The sequence below is a fragment of the Platalea leucorodia genome, assembly GCF_965183815.1.
Source record: "Platalea leucorodia genome assembly, chromosome: 4".
NCBI lineage: Eukaryota > Metazoa > Chordata > Aves > Pelecaniformes > Threskiornithidae > Platalea > Platalea leucorodia.
In genome coordinates, this window is record NC_138826.1 from 63,823,883 (window position 1) to 63,840,966 (window position 17,084).

The following is a 17,084-nucleotide window of genomic DNA, read 5'->3' on the forward strand; positions in this document are numbered from 1 at the left end:
CGTATTCAGCAGTACCATCCAGAAGCCTCAGAAATAAAGTAGGAACAAAAGACTACTGCGCTGAACACAAGACACGGTCAACTGTCCCTGTGGTTTTTTTCCCCCTTTATCTTGCAAGTCAATCCCCCTAGCAGGAATTTTTATATTGAAGAAGGTGGACACTGTAAACAAGGCACAGTAGATTTTAGTGAACGCTAGCTGTTTAAATTTATAATTAATTCCACTTGCCAACTTTGCTCAGGAAACCTCAATTAAAAGAAGTATGTAGCTGGCTATGTTGCTTAAAACATTCAAATTTCTTCTTCAAAAAGGAAAAGGATGAGGGAAGTTGCTGAGAGCAAAGGAATCTTCAAAGAAAGTGAAACAAATCAATAGCTCTTAAGTTTTACTCAAAAATCAGCTGGAAAACAGTCCAACTTATTTTATTGCAATTGTTGGGCAGGAATTGGGAAATATAGAGGACCTCTAGCATGTTACAGCTGTTAGAAACAACTAATTATTTGCCTGGGGGGCAGAAAGTGATGTATTTGCTTGCTCTAAACAACCTAACAGGGCTCATAAAGAATTTATGAGTAATGACATAATCACTTCTTTATGTAATATACTCAGACATTTATGTTACATACAGGGGCATTTCTAAAGCAAATGCTGATTTTTAAGACAGGAAATAAAAAAATAATACTGCAACATTCTAGAAGTCTTTTTTTCAGAGCACAACATAAGGAAAGCCAACTTAAAGCCAGACATTAAAAATGGTTATTAAATATATATATATATATGAAGGTGTAATTTAGGGAAGTCAATGCCTTTTTCACTTCCTTGCCAAATGCACACTTTCAGGTATTGCATTTCTGGACTTCTAAGATGACCATCACTATTTCGCAACTATGAAAAACCCTTTATACAAAGGCTTTATAATGCTTTATGAATACTAACAGAGAAACTACATTCCTTTACAGAAAACTATTCCTGCTTCACAGAGCAAACTGTTTGCCAGGTAAACAGGACCTCTTTAACGCATGCCCAGAGTTCAGTAACAAGGTCAATCAGCGAGACCACATTTGCAAAGGAAGTCCACAGTCAGCTGACACTGATTTATTCCAAAGAAGGAGGTGTAAAAGGTTTAAAATATGATAAATGGATTCTTTATTATAGAATCTTTCTATGATCATTTGCCACCCCAAGGGTCTCATCATAAACTGCTATTTAAATTCAGACATCCATGGTGGAGTCTTCACATGAAATACTACTGTAGCGATACTTTGGCAGGAAGGTGGGCGCCTTACCAATTTTGTGTTGTAACAGGCTTAAAAATTTAAAAATCTGACTTAAAAATAATAGGGAAATCCCCCACTTCACTCAGACTAAACTTTTTTTTGGGTGAGTCTGCCTCTATTTTTTCCCCAATACTTATAGAGCACTATAAACCCAAGTAGCATTTTTCAAACGATCACAGATCATTGTTATTCTGAAGAACATATCAGACATTTAATGCCTTACTGCTGTATTGCTGTGTGTTTTCAAGCAGTATTTGGCACTGACACATCAGTGAGAATGGAAATTACAGCGAGAATTGATTACTAGGCTTTCTGGTTCACTCCTTTCTAATGCAGCCGTCTTCTGCAGGATATTTTCCCAGGCTTTAACCACTGAAATTGTAGGAAGCTCTATTGACAGTGCTTTTGCACTTTCATTTACAAGAATAAGCCATAACGGAATAGATCCCATCCCTTAATGACTGGAATTAAGAAACAGGAAAGTCAGGATTTCCACAACAGAACTATATGCTTGTACCAGTCTTCCCTTAGCAGTTACACTTTTTTGACAGCATACACACTTAGGTGTTTTAACTTCTCCTGATATATCATTTCATCAGTGCCTTTTTAAAAAAAATTTTAATTTGGTCAGCATGCTTCAAATACCAAGGCATTAACTGCTATTTTTGGCAATATAAAAAACTTCTATCACTTTGATATTATGCAGTAAAAATGAATATTGAAAACATAAAAATCAAGAGCAACTGATACTATGAGTTGGAAAAGCATTTGATTCTGAAGCTATAACTATGATTTATGAAAGCAGTATTTTCAGGGAAAGATTTTTCTTATTCTTTCATGACACTTGAGCTCCCTTACATCTATTCTGGCATGAAGTTCCATTGCCCAAATCAAGGTGCTGCAAATATCTTCCCCTCAACAGCAGACAGGCTAAAATTGGGATTATTCAGGTGCACCACACAAGCAGGGCAATCTCAAGGAAAGTTCTTCAATGAGAAAAATAATTTTCACCATTCTTCTCAGGCCCCAGTACGTAGCAATGATGGGAGCAGTGTTACACCCTGCAAAATCTCTAAGATCTGGCATGGAGAAGCAGGTTTAGAATAAATTTTATTTGTGGGAGGTAGAAGGACTCTTAAAATCCTACACCACACCATCAAGGTAATCAGAGTCAGTAAGCAGTACCTGTGCAGTGATGTAATCCATGGGCAACAGCACTTGAAAGTGCACATGAAAGACTGCTTATTAAGGATGAGATTTGTTTATGGGAATACTACAGTACAGGAAATTGTTCATTGCTGGTTGCCCATGCAGACCATAAACTACAAAATGCAATAGTCAACATACTCAGACAGTAACTACCCCTTTCTCTCTGAATACCAGCTTTCTTGTCAGGGATCAGCAAACGGGTTGTCTCCATTAAGTTACCAGTATGTGGGTCTCAAAAACACTAGGTCAGTCATCACACTTAGTATCCTCGATAAAGGCGCTCAGGCTCAAACAGACAAGGGCAAGGTCTCTCCAGCCAAGCACTAACATGAAGCAGTTTGCACTGCTTCTGCCCAGACTACAGCCATCATGGTGGATCTGAGATTTCAGTCCCCTGTCTTATCAACAAATCATCTTCCCACCAGAACTTTACAGACACGGAGTAATTACACCTGCAGAAACGGAGGTATGGGTAGCTACAGCAGTAACTAAGACTACCCCGGCGATAACACCGCACTGTCCATCGCAACAGCAGTCAGGGCACGAAAGGTACAGTACCCCCGCTGAAGGCTGGAGGCCTCACCCACCCTTTGGCACTTTAGCAAAAGAACACAGATGGCATCATTATAAGGCTTGTCACGTAGAGAGGGCCCGCTGGGAAAATCTCAGGAGCCCTGTGCAACCGAGATAAGAGGGAGATTTTAATCTAATTTTATCGCTTTAAATGGTATTACCTGGGCTTCTTGGCATGCAGCTCTTCGTAGCAGGTCATCGCTATTAGGTAAGACAGAAAAGAGAGTGGACATTAGGTTGTGTAAGTTTAAAACAATTTGCTCATTTTTAAAATGTAGGTACATACCCTTTCTACACACACTTTGACAGCACTAAAATGAAAAAAAACTCAGGTTCCTTATGACCTATTTAACACATTTTAAGGATGAAACACACCCATTTAAGCACGTATGCATAATTTTTTCTGCATGTGTACAAAAATATTCTTTCTATAGTAAAGCAGAAAACAAAAACCAGGATGCCAAGTGTGCTGAGATTACATAAGCTACTACATGAGACACTGTATAACTGTGATTTATTTTTAAATTGCTACATAACTGTACTCCAGATCTAAGGTGTGTTTTTTTTCAATGTTAATACTGCCTGTTATTTACACTGAAGCTACTTGCCATTCTGGCAGTATAGAAGGGATTTAGAGTAGACTTAAGTGTAACTTCCATGGCCTTAAATCTTTGTGCATTATAATTGTGAACTCCCCTCTCCATCAGTTTTTAAGCCCAACACGTGTTAATGCAGCACCTACCACCCACCTAGGTCTGAGTATTGCCTAAAGCAGTAACTGAGAGAGGTGAAAATCACTCAACTCACCTAACTGAAGTTTAAAAACAACGAATAAAATATCAGTATTAGATATGTCACTGATGGTCATCTCAGAAATAATTCCAGACTAATCCTTGTGCTTGTCATTGGTGACAGCCAGCATAAGCAAGGTGGCAAGAGTACAGCTGGCAAGCAAACTGGAGACAGAGCTACTGAGTGAGGAATAAAATTCCATTCTTCCCCATACGAAAAAATGCCCTATTGGCCCTTGCAGACAAAACAGGGAGTCCTGTTCTGCAGTGCCCGAAGTCTCACCTGTCCTCTAGATACTGGGCACTCCCCCTCCTTGCTAAAACCAGAAAACTCCTTGCCAATATCTGGCAAGACAGTATATTATTGTCTCAAAAATATTGAGTACAAAAAACCCCCAATTATAGTCAGTACACCAAAATGAATACACTACACCAATTAAAAGGATTCAAGGCCAACCGTGAAAAACAATTAACTAGGAAAGCAGCACACTCCTGCCACAAAGTGTGGCTCATCAGGCCAAATCCTGCAATGGAAATGGCAGAAGAGAAGGCAAGGCCTTGGCCAGACCTCTGGACCCAAACATGAGTGTGAGCTATTCAATTCCCTGAGTTTACGGTATTTATCTGTCACTGGAGCTATAGAGGCTGCTCCTTTTGGTGTCACCAAAAGATGCTGCAATGCCATAAAAGGAGAAGTAGGGTGACTTCAGGTGAGATATGAAGTTGGGTTCTGAGAAAATAACTCTACAGCAAAAAACCCACAGATTTGTTCCTGGTAATAATAAAAAGACAAAGGAAGAATTCAAGCATGGAAAAAGAAAATATGTGAATAATACCTCACCAGGATAACAAGTAACTGGCATGTCTAAAAAAAATTTTCTCAGAGGCATGCTTTTGAGTGTCATGTTTGCTCCTTAAAACCAAAGGAATAAATCATTTATATTAAGCACCTGAAATATTACTTAAAGGAGCAACAGACTTGTTTTTTGATTGCAGTAATATAATGAAAACGTACTAAAATAACTATCTCTGAAAAGGTTTGTGTCCCAAGCTAAACAACATTGTCACAGCTAATTCCAGTTCCATCAAGACAGCATGACAGCCTAAGTCCACACTGCGCTGCTGAGGGCACAAGCCCTCACATAGGGATTTTTTTCCCCTCTGTGACTATGTGTGGCCAGAGCAAACACAAAGCAATTGCAATTTCAATACGTAAAGTTGAAATATTATGGGATATCAAGAAAACACCACTATCAAATGATAGCTGCACAGTTGATGTATTTGAGAATTGCTGTCCTAACCTTATTAACAAATTCTAGTCAAATCCATGTTATCTGTTTACTTCACATTGATGCTATTTTGTTCAGAAGTCAAGCTGTGTCACATTGTCAGCCAGTACACTTTCCTGCTGCCCGCAACCTTATGCTGCAGTGTTAATCGCCTTTAAAATGGAGTCCAGCACAACTTTTCAAATGCAAGCAAAAGATAGTGTGCCCTCTGTCCCAACCTGCAAAGACCCTCAAAGCAACTGTCAAGGATGCAAGCTTGATTCAACATTGCTCAACGAAGTCTTAATCATAAAAATTAGGCTTGACAGTTTAGATGTCAACATTTAAGCTTATTTTCTCCTGCACTGAAGTACTTACAGAACCAGAAGAAGTCTACTCCGACCCATATCATTTTGGTGTCAAAGGAAAGGTTTAGGTTCTGAGACCAGGAGCACCGTTTACTGTCCAGTAATTTACAGATGACTTGTCTCACCTCTCCAGCAGCACAGCACCCAGAATCCCGTGCCATCCCAGCCATACCCATAGCATTCCCACTGATTCAACTAGGAGTCATCTGATTTTGGCTTAAAGATGTCCCAAGTTTGGACTAAAGACGTCACGTAACAAGAAAATTTTTATTTCCTTAAAATGTTATGTCAACACTTAACTATCTTCACACTGAAGAAAAAAAAGCACGAGTGCACTCACAGGGGTGTACCTGTGAGAACAGCAGTCCTCCTCCTGTATCACAGCTCTTGCCTTTACTCATCTCATATGGCTCACCTAAAGCACCACAGGTGGGTCTGGAAGTCCTCTGTGGGTCATAACAATTAATAAATATAGCTAGAAAAATGTTAAAAATAGCAAAAAGGTTACTTTATTAAAGTCTTCTGTCTTGATACGTTTTAGATTATCAAAATATGGCTGCATACCAGCTCCCAGAGAAGAGACTTTAATAATAAACGTAAGATTTTGTTGATATTTTGTACTTTATTGACTAATATTATGTAGTAACAAAGCCTTTTCAATGACACTTGAACATGAGCAGGTGGAAGCTGAGGGAAATTGCTGCACTGCCTTAAAGAACACACAGAGATTTCTTCTGACTCGCACCATATCCACAGCAAACTAAAAATCAATTTTTACTTCCCGTTTCCCCTAAGGGCTTATCGACACAGCTCCGGCCTTAAAGCAAAACAGATGTGCAGTATTCCATCTGCTGGCCAACCCAGGGCTGCCTTCCCGCTGTGAGAATTAAGCATCACACAGCTTACCACTGGGCCAACTTGCTTAAGCAGTAAAAAACTGGGAGACAGAGAGGAACGAGCAGTGGCAGTGGGGTATGGAAGAAAGAGGATGTCCTAAGCTGAACCCACAGACAGAACTTCTTTGACTGGTTTGACAAAGATATCAGCCAATCCTGCAAGGTCGGCAGCCACCTAAGTGGGGACTCTTTGGAGAAGAGAGCAGGCTTGCACCAAAAAAACATCCCTGGCACAGGACTGGTGGCCACTGCTCCTCTCCTAAGCGTTTTCAGCTAGAATAGGGAATTTACACTCTTACATATAGGCACACAGAGCCACGCAATTTAGTATGTATGCTCCTCCAGCTGAGACTGCATCCTCTGCCCAAGTGCCAGCAGAGGCCAGGGCTGAAAGGATGGTTCCCATGATGAAAGGTCAGTTCCCGTGATGAAAGGTCAGCCAGGGCAGCAATGAACTCAACAAGGAAAAGACAGCAAACTCAAACCGAAGAAGCTCTTTGAGGCCCACAGCTGCGGCAAGGGTAAGCCTCCATCTTAGAGCCAACCAAAGCAACTCCCTTAAAAGTGACCATACTGCAAATGTATAAAGAAGCTCTGGTGTGAGATCCCATTTCAAAAAGGATTACCAGCATTAAATCTAAGACTATTAAGTACATTCAAGCAAGAAGCAGCCTAAAAACTCTCCAGTTCAGTGTCTGCATCAAAACACAGAGTTTTGGGAGGAGAAACTTGACCAAAGCTGTGCACATCAGAGCAGTCCTCGAGAGCTATAACAGAACTCCTAAAAGAGATTTTATCTTAGCAGAGAGCTTTTTGGCTGCTTCCAATACAGCAAGAGCACAGCATCCTCTTTGCTGGATATTAGCTTTTACTTCCAGCTTGGCTTTGGAAGGGCACAAAAGACAAATCTTAGTTTGCATCAGCTTCACTCAAGACTTGGAATTTACACTCAGTTTTTTTGACAATGTTTTGATGAAATAAAGTCAGCCACTCAGGAAGTATATGCAGAAAGGTGACAAAGTGAGTTATCAGTTGGCAAACACACAGAGACTAACATTCAAATTATAGATAACAATAACACTCAGATTACTGGCAAGCAGTCAAAGGCCCAGATGCTTTGCCAGCATTTTCTACACAGAAAGTCAATACTTCAACATATACAGAGTAAAACTGAGTATCTGAGGAGTCCACTGCCTCGGTACAACATAGAGGGTCCCCAGCCTGACAAAGTGATGATAACTTACCCACTGACACCACTGTAACAGTCTGGCCAAATCTGACAATCAGTTAAGCTGATGTCCGTTATGCCAGAGATTACATTTCTGCTGATTTGACATAGCTGGTGACTCACTGCACCACCTGGACATAGAAAGAACAAAGGCAGCTCAATTCAGGAGAGGTGACCAAGGACATAAAGGTGAGAGGGGCTTCCAAACTTGGCGGAAATTTTAAAACAATCATATGCAAGACATCAATACGGTATCTTTACTTTATCTGTAATAAATCTCACGTGTGTATGTTAAGCAGAAGTACGCTACTGTGTATGAGCACATATCTGACAATCTGCATACCCTCTAAGCTTTGATCTAGTGTCCCTCATACCTGTAGTGTGATATGCTATAGATTAAAATTATGCTAATACATAAATTCACACAATCCAGAGAAATTAAAGGGAGACGACCTCACATGTGAAAACACTGAGTGCTCTTCTTATTTCTCCAATACTACAAGAGTATTTGCCATCACAAATGCAAGACAATGGATTTTGAAAACGTATTCTTTCATGAGAAACAAAGGGATTTTAAGGCTCACTAAAGTTTTGTAAGAATAGCGATAGGGTTTTAGTTAACAGTAGTTCAACCAGACCTAATGCCTATCATTTTACACATGAAAAACCTTTGCCACATCCTGACCTATGTCTCTTTTGAAGAGGCACCTTCTGTTCTATTACATACTTAGAAGGGCTGAGTCACAAATGGGGCATGGGGAAACAGCACAAGGTTTCCTCTTTACTCTTCCCGTTCATCCAAAAACCCCTTAGTGTTAAATCAGTCAGTATTTGAACAAACACCTCCAAAGATGAAAGGCTAACACACTGATCCAGAAACTAAACGCTGCATGAAGAAAGTATCATACAAGACTGGGCTAAGAAGCTCCTCGACCTTTACAGTTATCGTCATCCACAACCTTTAGACTAACTCGGCGATGAACTGCTACACTCCAGTGCCCTTCTTTCCTCTGCAGCCTATGGAGCACAAGGGCATCCACATCAGACCCCACAGCACAGTCTGCAGGGTGCAGGAGGGGACACCTAGGTCTATTTTCAGGCAGGGAATAGGCACAGGGGAAAAGTCTGGAAAAGGTAACATTCTTCCTGTCCATATTTGTCCACATAGTGTCCTCCAAAGTCTTAAGGAAGTACTCCAGAGCTCTTCTGTCCCTACAGGCACGTAGAAACTGACTACAGAAGAGTTGCCATTTATTAGCAGGACAGATTTTTATTTACAACGGCTCCACTTAATGCAGGCATCATAGCCTCTGCATCCAAAAGAAGAATGAACCTTGAGAAGTCAGAAAAGCAAATTATCTTCTCCTTGCAAGAGAAATATCCTAGAAAAAACATGAGGATGCAAAAGCCAAGAAAAGGGATGCAGGGTGGGGAAAAAAAAACAAACTTTCTTCAGCTGCAAATGAGCAACATCTCAGACAGCTAATTCCAAGAAGTCAGAGGCTAATCTGAACTGATGCTGTGCTAAAGCAAGCCCCTTCATCAGAAACTCCAGTGATGCCAGAAACCGAAGCACAAGACTTCACTAAACCTTTAATCTGTTTTAAAAAGGCAAATATAAGTCTAGTCAAGTATGCCTCATGCATAGTAATTTAGCCCCTGATGTCGATAACAGCAAGTCTCACAGCTAACATAGCCCTCATTAACCTCTTCAAGTGTTGCCTGCAGCAGTTTGTTCATGGGGTAAAAGGCATCTCTCATGTTCCCCAGCGTAACTGGTACATAAACAACGAAGCCAGGGAGAGAGAATGTACCAAAAAAACCCACCAAAAGCTACATGGTTGTCACTTCTTCCAAACAGTATTTAAATCTCTGAAAACAGTACTTTACAGCTGTGCTTCAGTCTACATCAAAGTCACACAGAGCTGTTTGTCATCACAGGATTTCCCACCTTGCATTTCTGATGTCTGGTAAGGAAATGCTGTATTTTCCCTTACGGATAAAAGGGGAGGTTGAAGAATGGGATGGGTAAATGTTTTTTTTCCCCACTACATCACCTGAGTTACCGTGCCTCGGTACAAATAACCTCTGAGCACTGAAAATTAGACACTTGAAAGTTCCCTTTTTGTTAGTTTGCCTTTCATATTTTCCTCCTTATTCACTACCATATCACCTATGGTACGCTTCACGTTCTCCATGATCACAACGTGTTTTCACAGGTACTGCACAGGTAATGAATACAGCCGAAACCAACAGTACATAGGCACATGAATTCCCAGAAACCAGAGACCTAAAGGGGAGACTGGTTGTGTCCCACGCTGCTCCTAGGCCTTCTCAAGTGCCCACTCTCCACATGCACAAGGAGCAGATTTAGTCTTTTTTCTTAATGCTCTATTTCAGTAGCACTCTATAGTACCCAGGCCTAACATGCACTTTGCTGTCATTAGTATCTGTGGCAACAAAAGACCAGTAGAGAGGCCACTTACGCAAGCAGGGTACCCTAGGAAGGCCAGAGTCTGCGCTGCCCTGCCAGCCAGCCCCTCATATGAATGCCACTGAGTAATTTCTTCCTCCTCATTTTGTACATTAAGTTTATTCTTTTGGTTAAGAGGTATCTAGAATAGTAGAACTTCAAATAATTACTCATTTACATTTCACTATTTTATCTGAATTCAGAGTTCAAGTCATCAGAGGGAAAAGTGGAATGTAAGCTCAAGGATCCACTGACAATACATGAAGGCATCAAAAAAAACCCCAACCTGTTTAGCGCAAATGCTTCTGCTTACAACATGGCAGTATAGAACCATAGAAGAGTTTGGGTTGGAAGGGACCTTTAAAGGTCATCTAGTCCAACCCGCCCTGCAATGAGCAGGGACATCTTCAACTCAATCAGGTTGCTCACAGCCTCGTGCAACCTGACCTTGAATATTTCCAGGGATGGGGCATCTATCACTTCTCTGAGCAACTTATTCCAGTGTTTCACCACCCTTATCATAAAAAATTTCTTCCTGATATCTAGTCTGAATCTACCCCCTTTTAGTTTGAAACCATTACGCCTTGTCCTATCGCAACAGGCCCTATTAAAAGTCTTTCTTGTAAGCCTCCTTTAAGTATTGAAAGGCCGCATTAAGGTCTTCCCGCAGCCTTCTCTTCTCCAGGCTGAACAGCCCCAACTCTCTTAGCCTTTCTTCTACATATTATTCACTTCTCTTCTGTCTGTTGATCTATGTAGGCATACAGATGAACCCATGACCTTCTTACCACCACTTTCACAGAGTTCTTCTCCATCTTACCATAGCTTGCCCTACAATTGGCAATTACAAGGAAAAAAGTGTGGAGGGAGAGGTTTTTTTGCTGCTTGCCCTCCAGTCAACAGAGGCTTAGTGCTTCAGGTAAGAAATAAGCAACTAAAGCAGATGCACCATTCAAAACAAAGACTGATTTAATGCAAAAGTCCCGAGGCAAAAGGAAATAAAGAAGGAAAGCATAACAAACAACAGAAATAGATTTATTTTCCTAAGTTTTCCACCGAGGCTTTGGCCGCATTTTAATGTAAGCAGAAAAGAACACTGCTAAAATCATGACTTAACTATTAAAAAGACATTAAGACAGTGACAGAATAAACAGCAGCACCAAAGGTAACAATTTTTTAAAATAATTTGGCTATACTTACATTTTAATCAAGGGTATTAACCATAATCTTAAAGGGCAGGGATTAAAATATAAGCCTAGCTATGTAAAAACTGCAAAGGAGGATTTTGCTTACTATAAGGAACATTTGTTCCACAGATGAACACTGGAAATGACACCCTGCCTAGGTAAGACTTAAGTTAGCAGTACTGCCGCTGCAGCAGTTGATGGGCTCCTTCCAGCTAGGCGGGTGCCAGCACCAAAGCACAGGCACCAGGGAGGCACAGCGCGTGGCCCCTGCGGTGCTGCACCTCAAGACAGACACAAGCGCTCATGAAAAAGAAACCTGGCATCTTCCATGAGGTGCGTGGCACCGCTAAAATAAAAAAAAGGAGGTGGGAAAACCCACGGGCACACGACCATCACGCTGTGACAGCTGTCTTCTGCGCATGAAGGTGGCTTCCCATCAGCCCGGTACCAGTGGCACTATTTGCAGACGTAGGGACTCCGTTTTCATTCAGCCCTACAGTACCAGTTAAAGGCAAGCAAACTGGTGACACGCACTTGGCCGACGGCATTTTTTTTTAAGTTAGAAGAGAGAAATTTTTCTCCTCTCCAACCGGCCCCAGAATGATTCGAGCCACGCTGACACCACCTCAGGTTAACACCACCGCCTGAACCAGCCCCCAACTCACAACCAGGCCAAGGTGGGAAATCACAAAAAGGCACGGAGCCTTCCTAAGGGCGCGGCTGGTGGAGGGGGGGGGGAGGGAGGGAGGAAAGAAGGGAGGGAGGGAGGGCCAACCCCCCCAAGGCGCCGGCGCCCCTCCGAGGGGGGACCCCCATTTTAACACCCGCGAGGGAAGACTGCCTTAGGCAGAAGGCCGGCAGCCCGGGCATCCGCGCCGAGCACGGCAGCGATGCCCTGACCGTGCGGGGCCGGTGGCTTGTGCAGGCACAGGGGCAGACGGCCGGGGCGGCGGCCGCGCTCTCCCGCCCCCTCGGCCCGGCCCGGCCCGCCCCCAGCCGGCAGTTACCAGTGCTTGCCATAGAGCCAGTTCCCGCCCCAGCTCAGCAGGCAGACCCCGAACGTGGTTTTCTTCCAGTGATTCCTCAGGGCCGTCAGCACCTTCACCGCCCTGGCCATCCCGCCCCGGGCAATCCGGCCGCCCCTCCGGATGGGCCGCCGGGAACCGCCGCGCCGCCGCGCCCGCTCCCGGCCCGGCTCGGCTGGAAACGGCTCCCCCGGCACCGGCGTTCCGCGCAGCGACGCCCTCCCGGCCCGGGCCTCTGCTGGCCCCCGCCGTGCCGGTTTTGGCCAACCTTCCCCCCGCACATCGCGCCTGGGGCTGAGGAGATCTCACCCCCCATCTGTCTCACTGTGCCCCCGCCTTGGGCCTTGTGTGCCCCCAGATGCGGCCCAGGCACCCTACCTCAATTTAAAAAATAAGAAAAAAAAAAAAAAATCCCAAGGAAAAGTGTTTTTACAGCCAGCCGTGTCCCGGCCCTCGCAGCGTGGCCGTCCTCCAGCCCGCGAGGTGACCCGCAGCCGTGGGCTCTTGGCGGCAAGCCCCAGGAGCAAGGGGAGCGGGAGGCCTTCGGCGTAGCACAGGACAAAAGTGAACAGGTGGTTTTTCACACTGATAGAAATATCCAAGGCGCTCCCCGCAAAAAACAACCAGAAAATATTCCTGAAGGTTCATCTAGAAGACAAGTTGGCTAGGAAGTACCCGGGGTTTGCTGCTGAAGCCCCACCAACGGGATGACCGCGTGCACCACGAGAGGTGCCTCCGTCCGTGCGTGGAAAACGGGCCGTCCTCGCAGGGAGGCCACGCAGCCCTCGGCAGCAGCGGCGTCCTGCCGGGGCGAGGCGGGGGCACGGCCGAGCGGCAAGACCTGGCCTCGTGATGGGAAAAGCTTTGGGACAACCTCGTGGTGGTGGCGGCCCCTTCTAGCATTAACTCAGGCCGTGGCTTCTCATGTCTGAAAGACGGTGAACAGCCTCAGAGGTCTCACAAAAGTGCCGAGTGGAGGCATGCATGGCTAATATTCAAAGAGACCCTGGCCTACGAGAAAGGAAGACAGATGGCAGGCCGTTCAAAATGAACCGTTGCCTAAAGGAGTGGCGTGAGGAAGCAACACTGCTTTTGTAGACCACTGCCCTGCTCCTGACAGTGTTGCACGTAATTGAGAAAACCCTCCAAATGATAGACTAAAAGTCTAGTTCAGAGAGCCGACATGGCTTTATTCTGCGCAGGGTGCTCGGTAGTAATTCCACAAATCAAGCACACCTTCATACAAAACTACAGCACGTTTCTCAGGTTACATGATTAGTATAAACCTGCCCAAATTTACACTTATTGGTTAGTGATTAACATTTCATACACTATTGGTTTACTGTATTTAAATTAGCCTCGCTTGCTATGTAAATTAGCACGCATGCTCCTTTCAGGTGTGTGTGGGCACAAGTCTTTTCGGTCCTGAATTGAGTCGGTGGTCGTGATCTCCCCTCGCCGTGTTTACCTTTCACCCAGTCTCTGCAGTTTTATCGGACTTCATGCTTCTCTGAGCACCGTCCAGTCTTTGGTGCCAAGATATTCCCTTTTATTGGCTTGTTAGCTCTTCTTCAAGGTTAGAGCCATTAGTTTTTCACAGTTTGTTACTTAAACAAATACTTTCATACCTTTTAGCTCCCTCCCAAATTCCTTTCCCAAGGCACAGATAGTTTGTAGTTTTGCTAATTGGAAAATTCCTGTTTCTGCAGGACATCGACAGAGACCCGGGCTTGTGGAGCCAGGATGACAAGGACACAGTTTGGCAGGTACCAGCAGGTCAGGGTAATGAACATAAAGCTGGACAGAAATTTTTTCTCAGAATGAATTTTCCCTCTTGCAAACATGCCATGTTCAGAAAAATCTGAACATTTACAAAAATGTCAAAGTCAATAAAATGGCTTTTCTGTAAAAAGCTTCCCCAAGTCCTTCTGCTTAATGATGTCCAGCTGAGATATGAGTAGTAACATAAGGGGGCTGCTTGAGGCCAAATTTGGGACTCTGGATATGCGAAAGTCTGTTCTGCAAAAATCAAGTTGATGCAGAAGATGGTCCAGAAGACAACTGCTGTTAGTGAAAAGGAAAGCAGATTGAACCCTATGGATTAGTTTCCCTGCTATGTTTTGGGTTTTCTTTTCTCTTCATTTTGTAGAGCAGAAGATTTGGGATTTGTTTTTCTAAGAAAAACATTACATGATCAGCTCCTGATGAATATTTCAGGCAAACCCTCATCCAGTAGCCATCACTTTCCACTTAAATATTCTAGGTTCATCTGTCCAGTGCATTTCAGTGTGCTGAGTACATGGACTTGATGTGCTGCTGAATGTTCCAGGTGGTGTGGAGTGATTAAATGTCCTACTTTTTTTTTTGGTGTTGTCCTACTTTTTGTGAGGATTCAGGTGGTGTGGCCAACTGCTAACAGCAATGATAGGAACAGATACTAGTACTCTCATCTTGCTTTCCTTAGCTTATGAAAAGATTGCATGCTGATAAATACTTTTCAAATTCATAATTCTCATGAGGTGCCACAAATAATTTGCAAGCGTCTGTAACTTCCTATTTCGCAACCCAGTCTACTGAGTACAGTTGTGTTTATTAACGATGCTTCCAAAACAAGCTTGAATTTTTAAAATAAAGCCTCTTTAATATGCCAGCACATGTTCGGAGCAGTCAGAAAAATGCTTAAATGTATGAAAGACCTGAATATCTCTAAGATGGCTGAATGGAAATTTTCCTGAGTTCATATGCATGAAAACATATCACAGTTAGTATAAATGAGAAATTTTAGCTCAACTACTAGTTGTCTTTCAACATCCCTAGCAGAGGGACTTGACCCTGCTCTGAGCAGGGTGGCTGGACTGGATGAGCTCCAGTGGTCCTGTCCCACCTCCATCATTCTGGGATTGTGTGACATTATCTGAGAATTTGGGCTGGTGATTTTGAGATGGGGCTTTTCAAAGAGAACTGCCCTTTGAAGAAAGAAACACTGCAGGCAACAACGACAGATTGTGCACTTGTCTCATTACCTGGTTTTACTTAGGATGCAGTGTCCATTCCGAAATCCCTCCTGGCAAACACGTACGTCCTAGTTTTTGGCTGTGACCATCTGATCACCCTCAAGGTAGATCACACCTGCCGTGCCGCTGCATGTACCAGGTTCTTCTCTTTTAGCTCTTCTAGTTTTCTGCATGTCAGATCAACAGAAGTACCTATTAGAGTATGTGCAATGGAAAATGAGAGGATAAAGGGTTGATCTTGAACATCCTCTAGATTATATACACTAGTAATTTTTTAGGCCAAGTAAAATGACTACTACCCTTTTCAGAAAACTCCTCAGAGGAGGCTGGAATATGTGTTTTGTTTTATTATGATTGCTAGATGGTTTATGTGAAAAAAGAGTGATTTGAAAAGCTGCTCTGCAACTCTAATACTTGACTGGGGATGTGTCACCTAAAATTATCACACAAATTGTGTGTGAAGACAGGTGAGTGCCTCATCCCGGTTACTCATGTCTGACCACGTTTGAAGCGCAATTTTTTTATCATCCTGTCTCTACCATCAGTGCCAAGCCTGTTAGCAGAAGAAGCCTCAGATACATGACCATGCTTCAGTAACGTATTTGTTTGTAACTTTAGGAAAGTCACATGCTTGACCATCTCAGTGCTCTTTTTAGCCAGAGAATATGGGTGAAACAGTAGAGAGATTTTTCTCTACTACTTGGCAATGCCCTACAATTGGCAAGGACAGAGAATGATTTAGTCTCCTTTTCTGTCCAGCACAATCTATCCTCAAGTGCTCAGCTCAGCTAACTCGCCTGGGTTGCTGTTTTTCTCCTGTGGTCGTTTCTCTGGGAATGGGATTGAACATATGTAATCATTTCACCGAAGTCACTGGTTTCATCACTTGGTATGCATTTTTGAGTGGGACCTAATGGCTAATTCTGGCCATGTGGTCTATAGGTAATCCTCATATGGCTGAACTGGTTGACCCCATCCTACATCTGCAGTAAGTTCTGTATCAGCGCTGTACAAGGGGAGAGGAGAGTTTTTGTATGATGGTAACACGAGGGATATCTGCCTGTGTATGCATAAAAGAAAGGGACATCCCCCGTCCAATGTAGTCATCCGGTCGTCCTTACAGCACTGGAGATACCCCTCTGCCTCCTGGTTATTGTGGCATTCATGAGTCAGCTAAGGATGGGCTGAGGGTATCACATAGCAGTGCTGTCAGCCACATCTCCTGCCATCATGGTGATTATATGTCTTCAGCTGCTTCCTTACAAGTAAAATGCACATAGCCGCTTGTATTGCAAAGAGACCGAAATTATTGCTCTGTAGCAGCTGTGTGTTTGCCACACCAATGTAAAGTCCGTGTTCCTGCCAGACTGAGGCAGCGTTGTTTCTGGTTGTAGTCTGATCTCCCTCCCTGCCCCGTTTTTTATACATGATTTAATATCACTGTGGCCCGAGTGACAGGGGAGAGCATCTTCACACAACCTTCAAGCTTTTGTGCAGCTGATGAGAAAAAAAACAGACTCTAAATCTCTCCATGCCTCTGGCCCAGCGAGGGAGGATATAATTTGCTTTCCTTTAATTCCGTAACACCAAGCATGTTTTAAGGTGGGGAAGAGCCCTTTTCCTTGGTGGATGGGAGCAGGACAGACTGAGTGTCTCTCCAGATCAGGCTGTGGGATGGGAGCTCCAGCCTTGCAGGAGCATCCACCTCCAGCTTTTCTCTCCCCACAAGCTGTGGGCACAGGGTGGGCTGCAGAAGGAGCGAGCTCTTTCTTTCC

The 17,084-nt window shown here is 43.6% G+C and overlaps 1 protein-coding gene across 1 annotated transcript in view; it reads right to left on the reverse strand.

Annotated features, from left to right (window-relative positions):
- Nucleotides 1–12,422, reverse strand: part of AGK (acylglycerol kinase) — a 37,171-nt gene extending 24,749 nt beyond the window's left edge. The window contains exons 1-2 of the mRNA XM_082308953.1: nt 12,278–12,422; nt 3,221–3,260 (exon numbers count right to left, since the gene is read on the reverse strand). Of these exons, the coding sequence (XP_082165079.1) occupies nt 3,221–3,260; nt 12,278–12,387 (150 nt within the window). The 5' untranslated portion in view covers nt 12,388–12,422. The remainder of the gene's footprint in view (nt 1–3,220; nt 3,261–12,277) is intronic.
- Nucleotides 12,423–17,084: the final 4,662 nt, after the last annotated feature.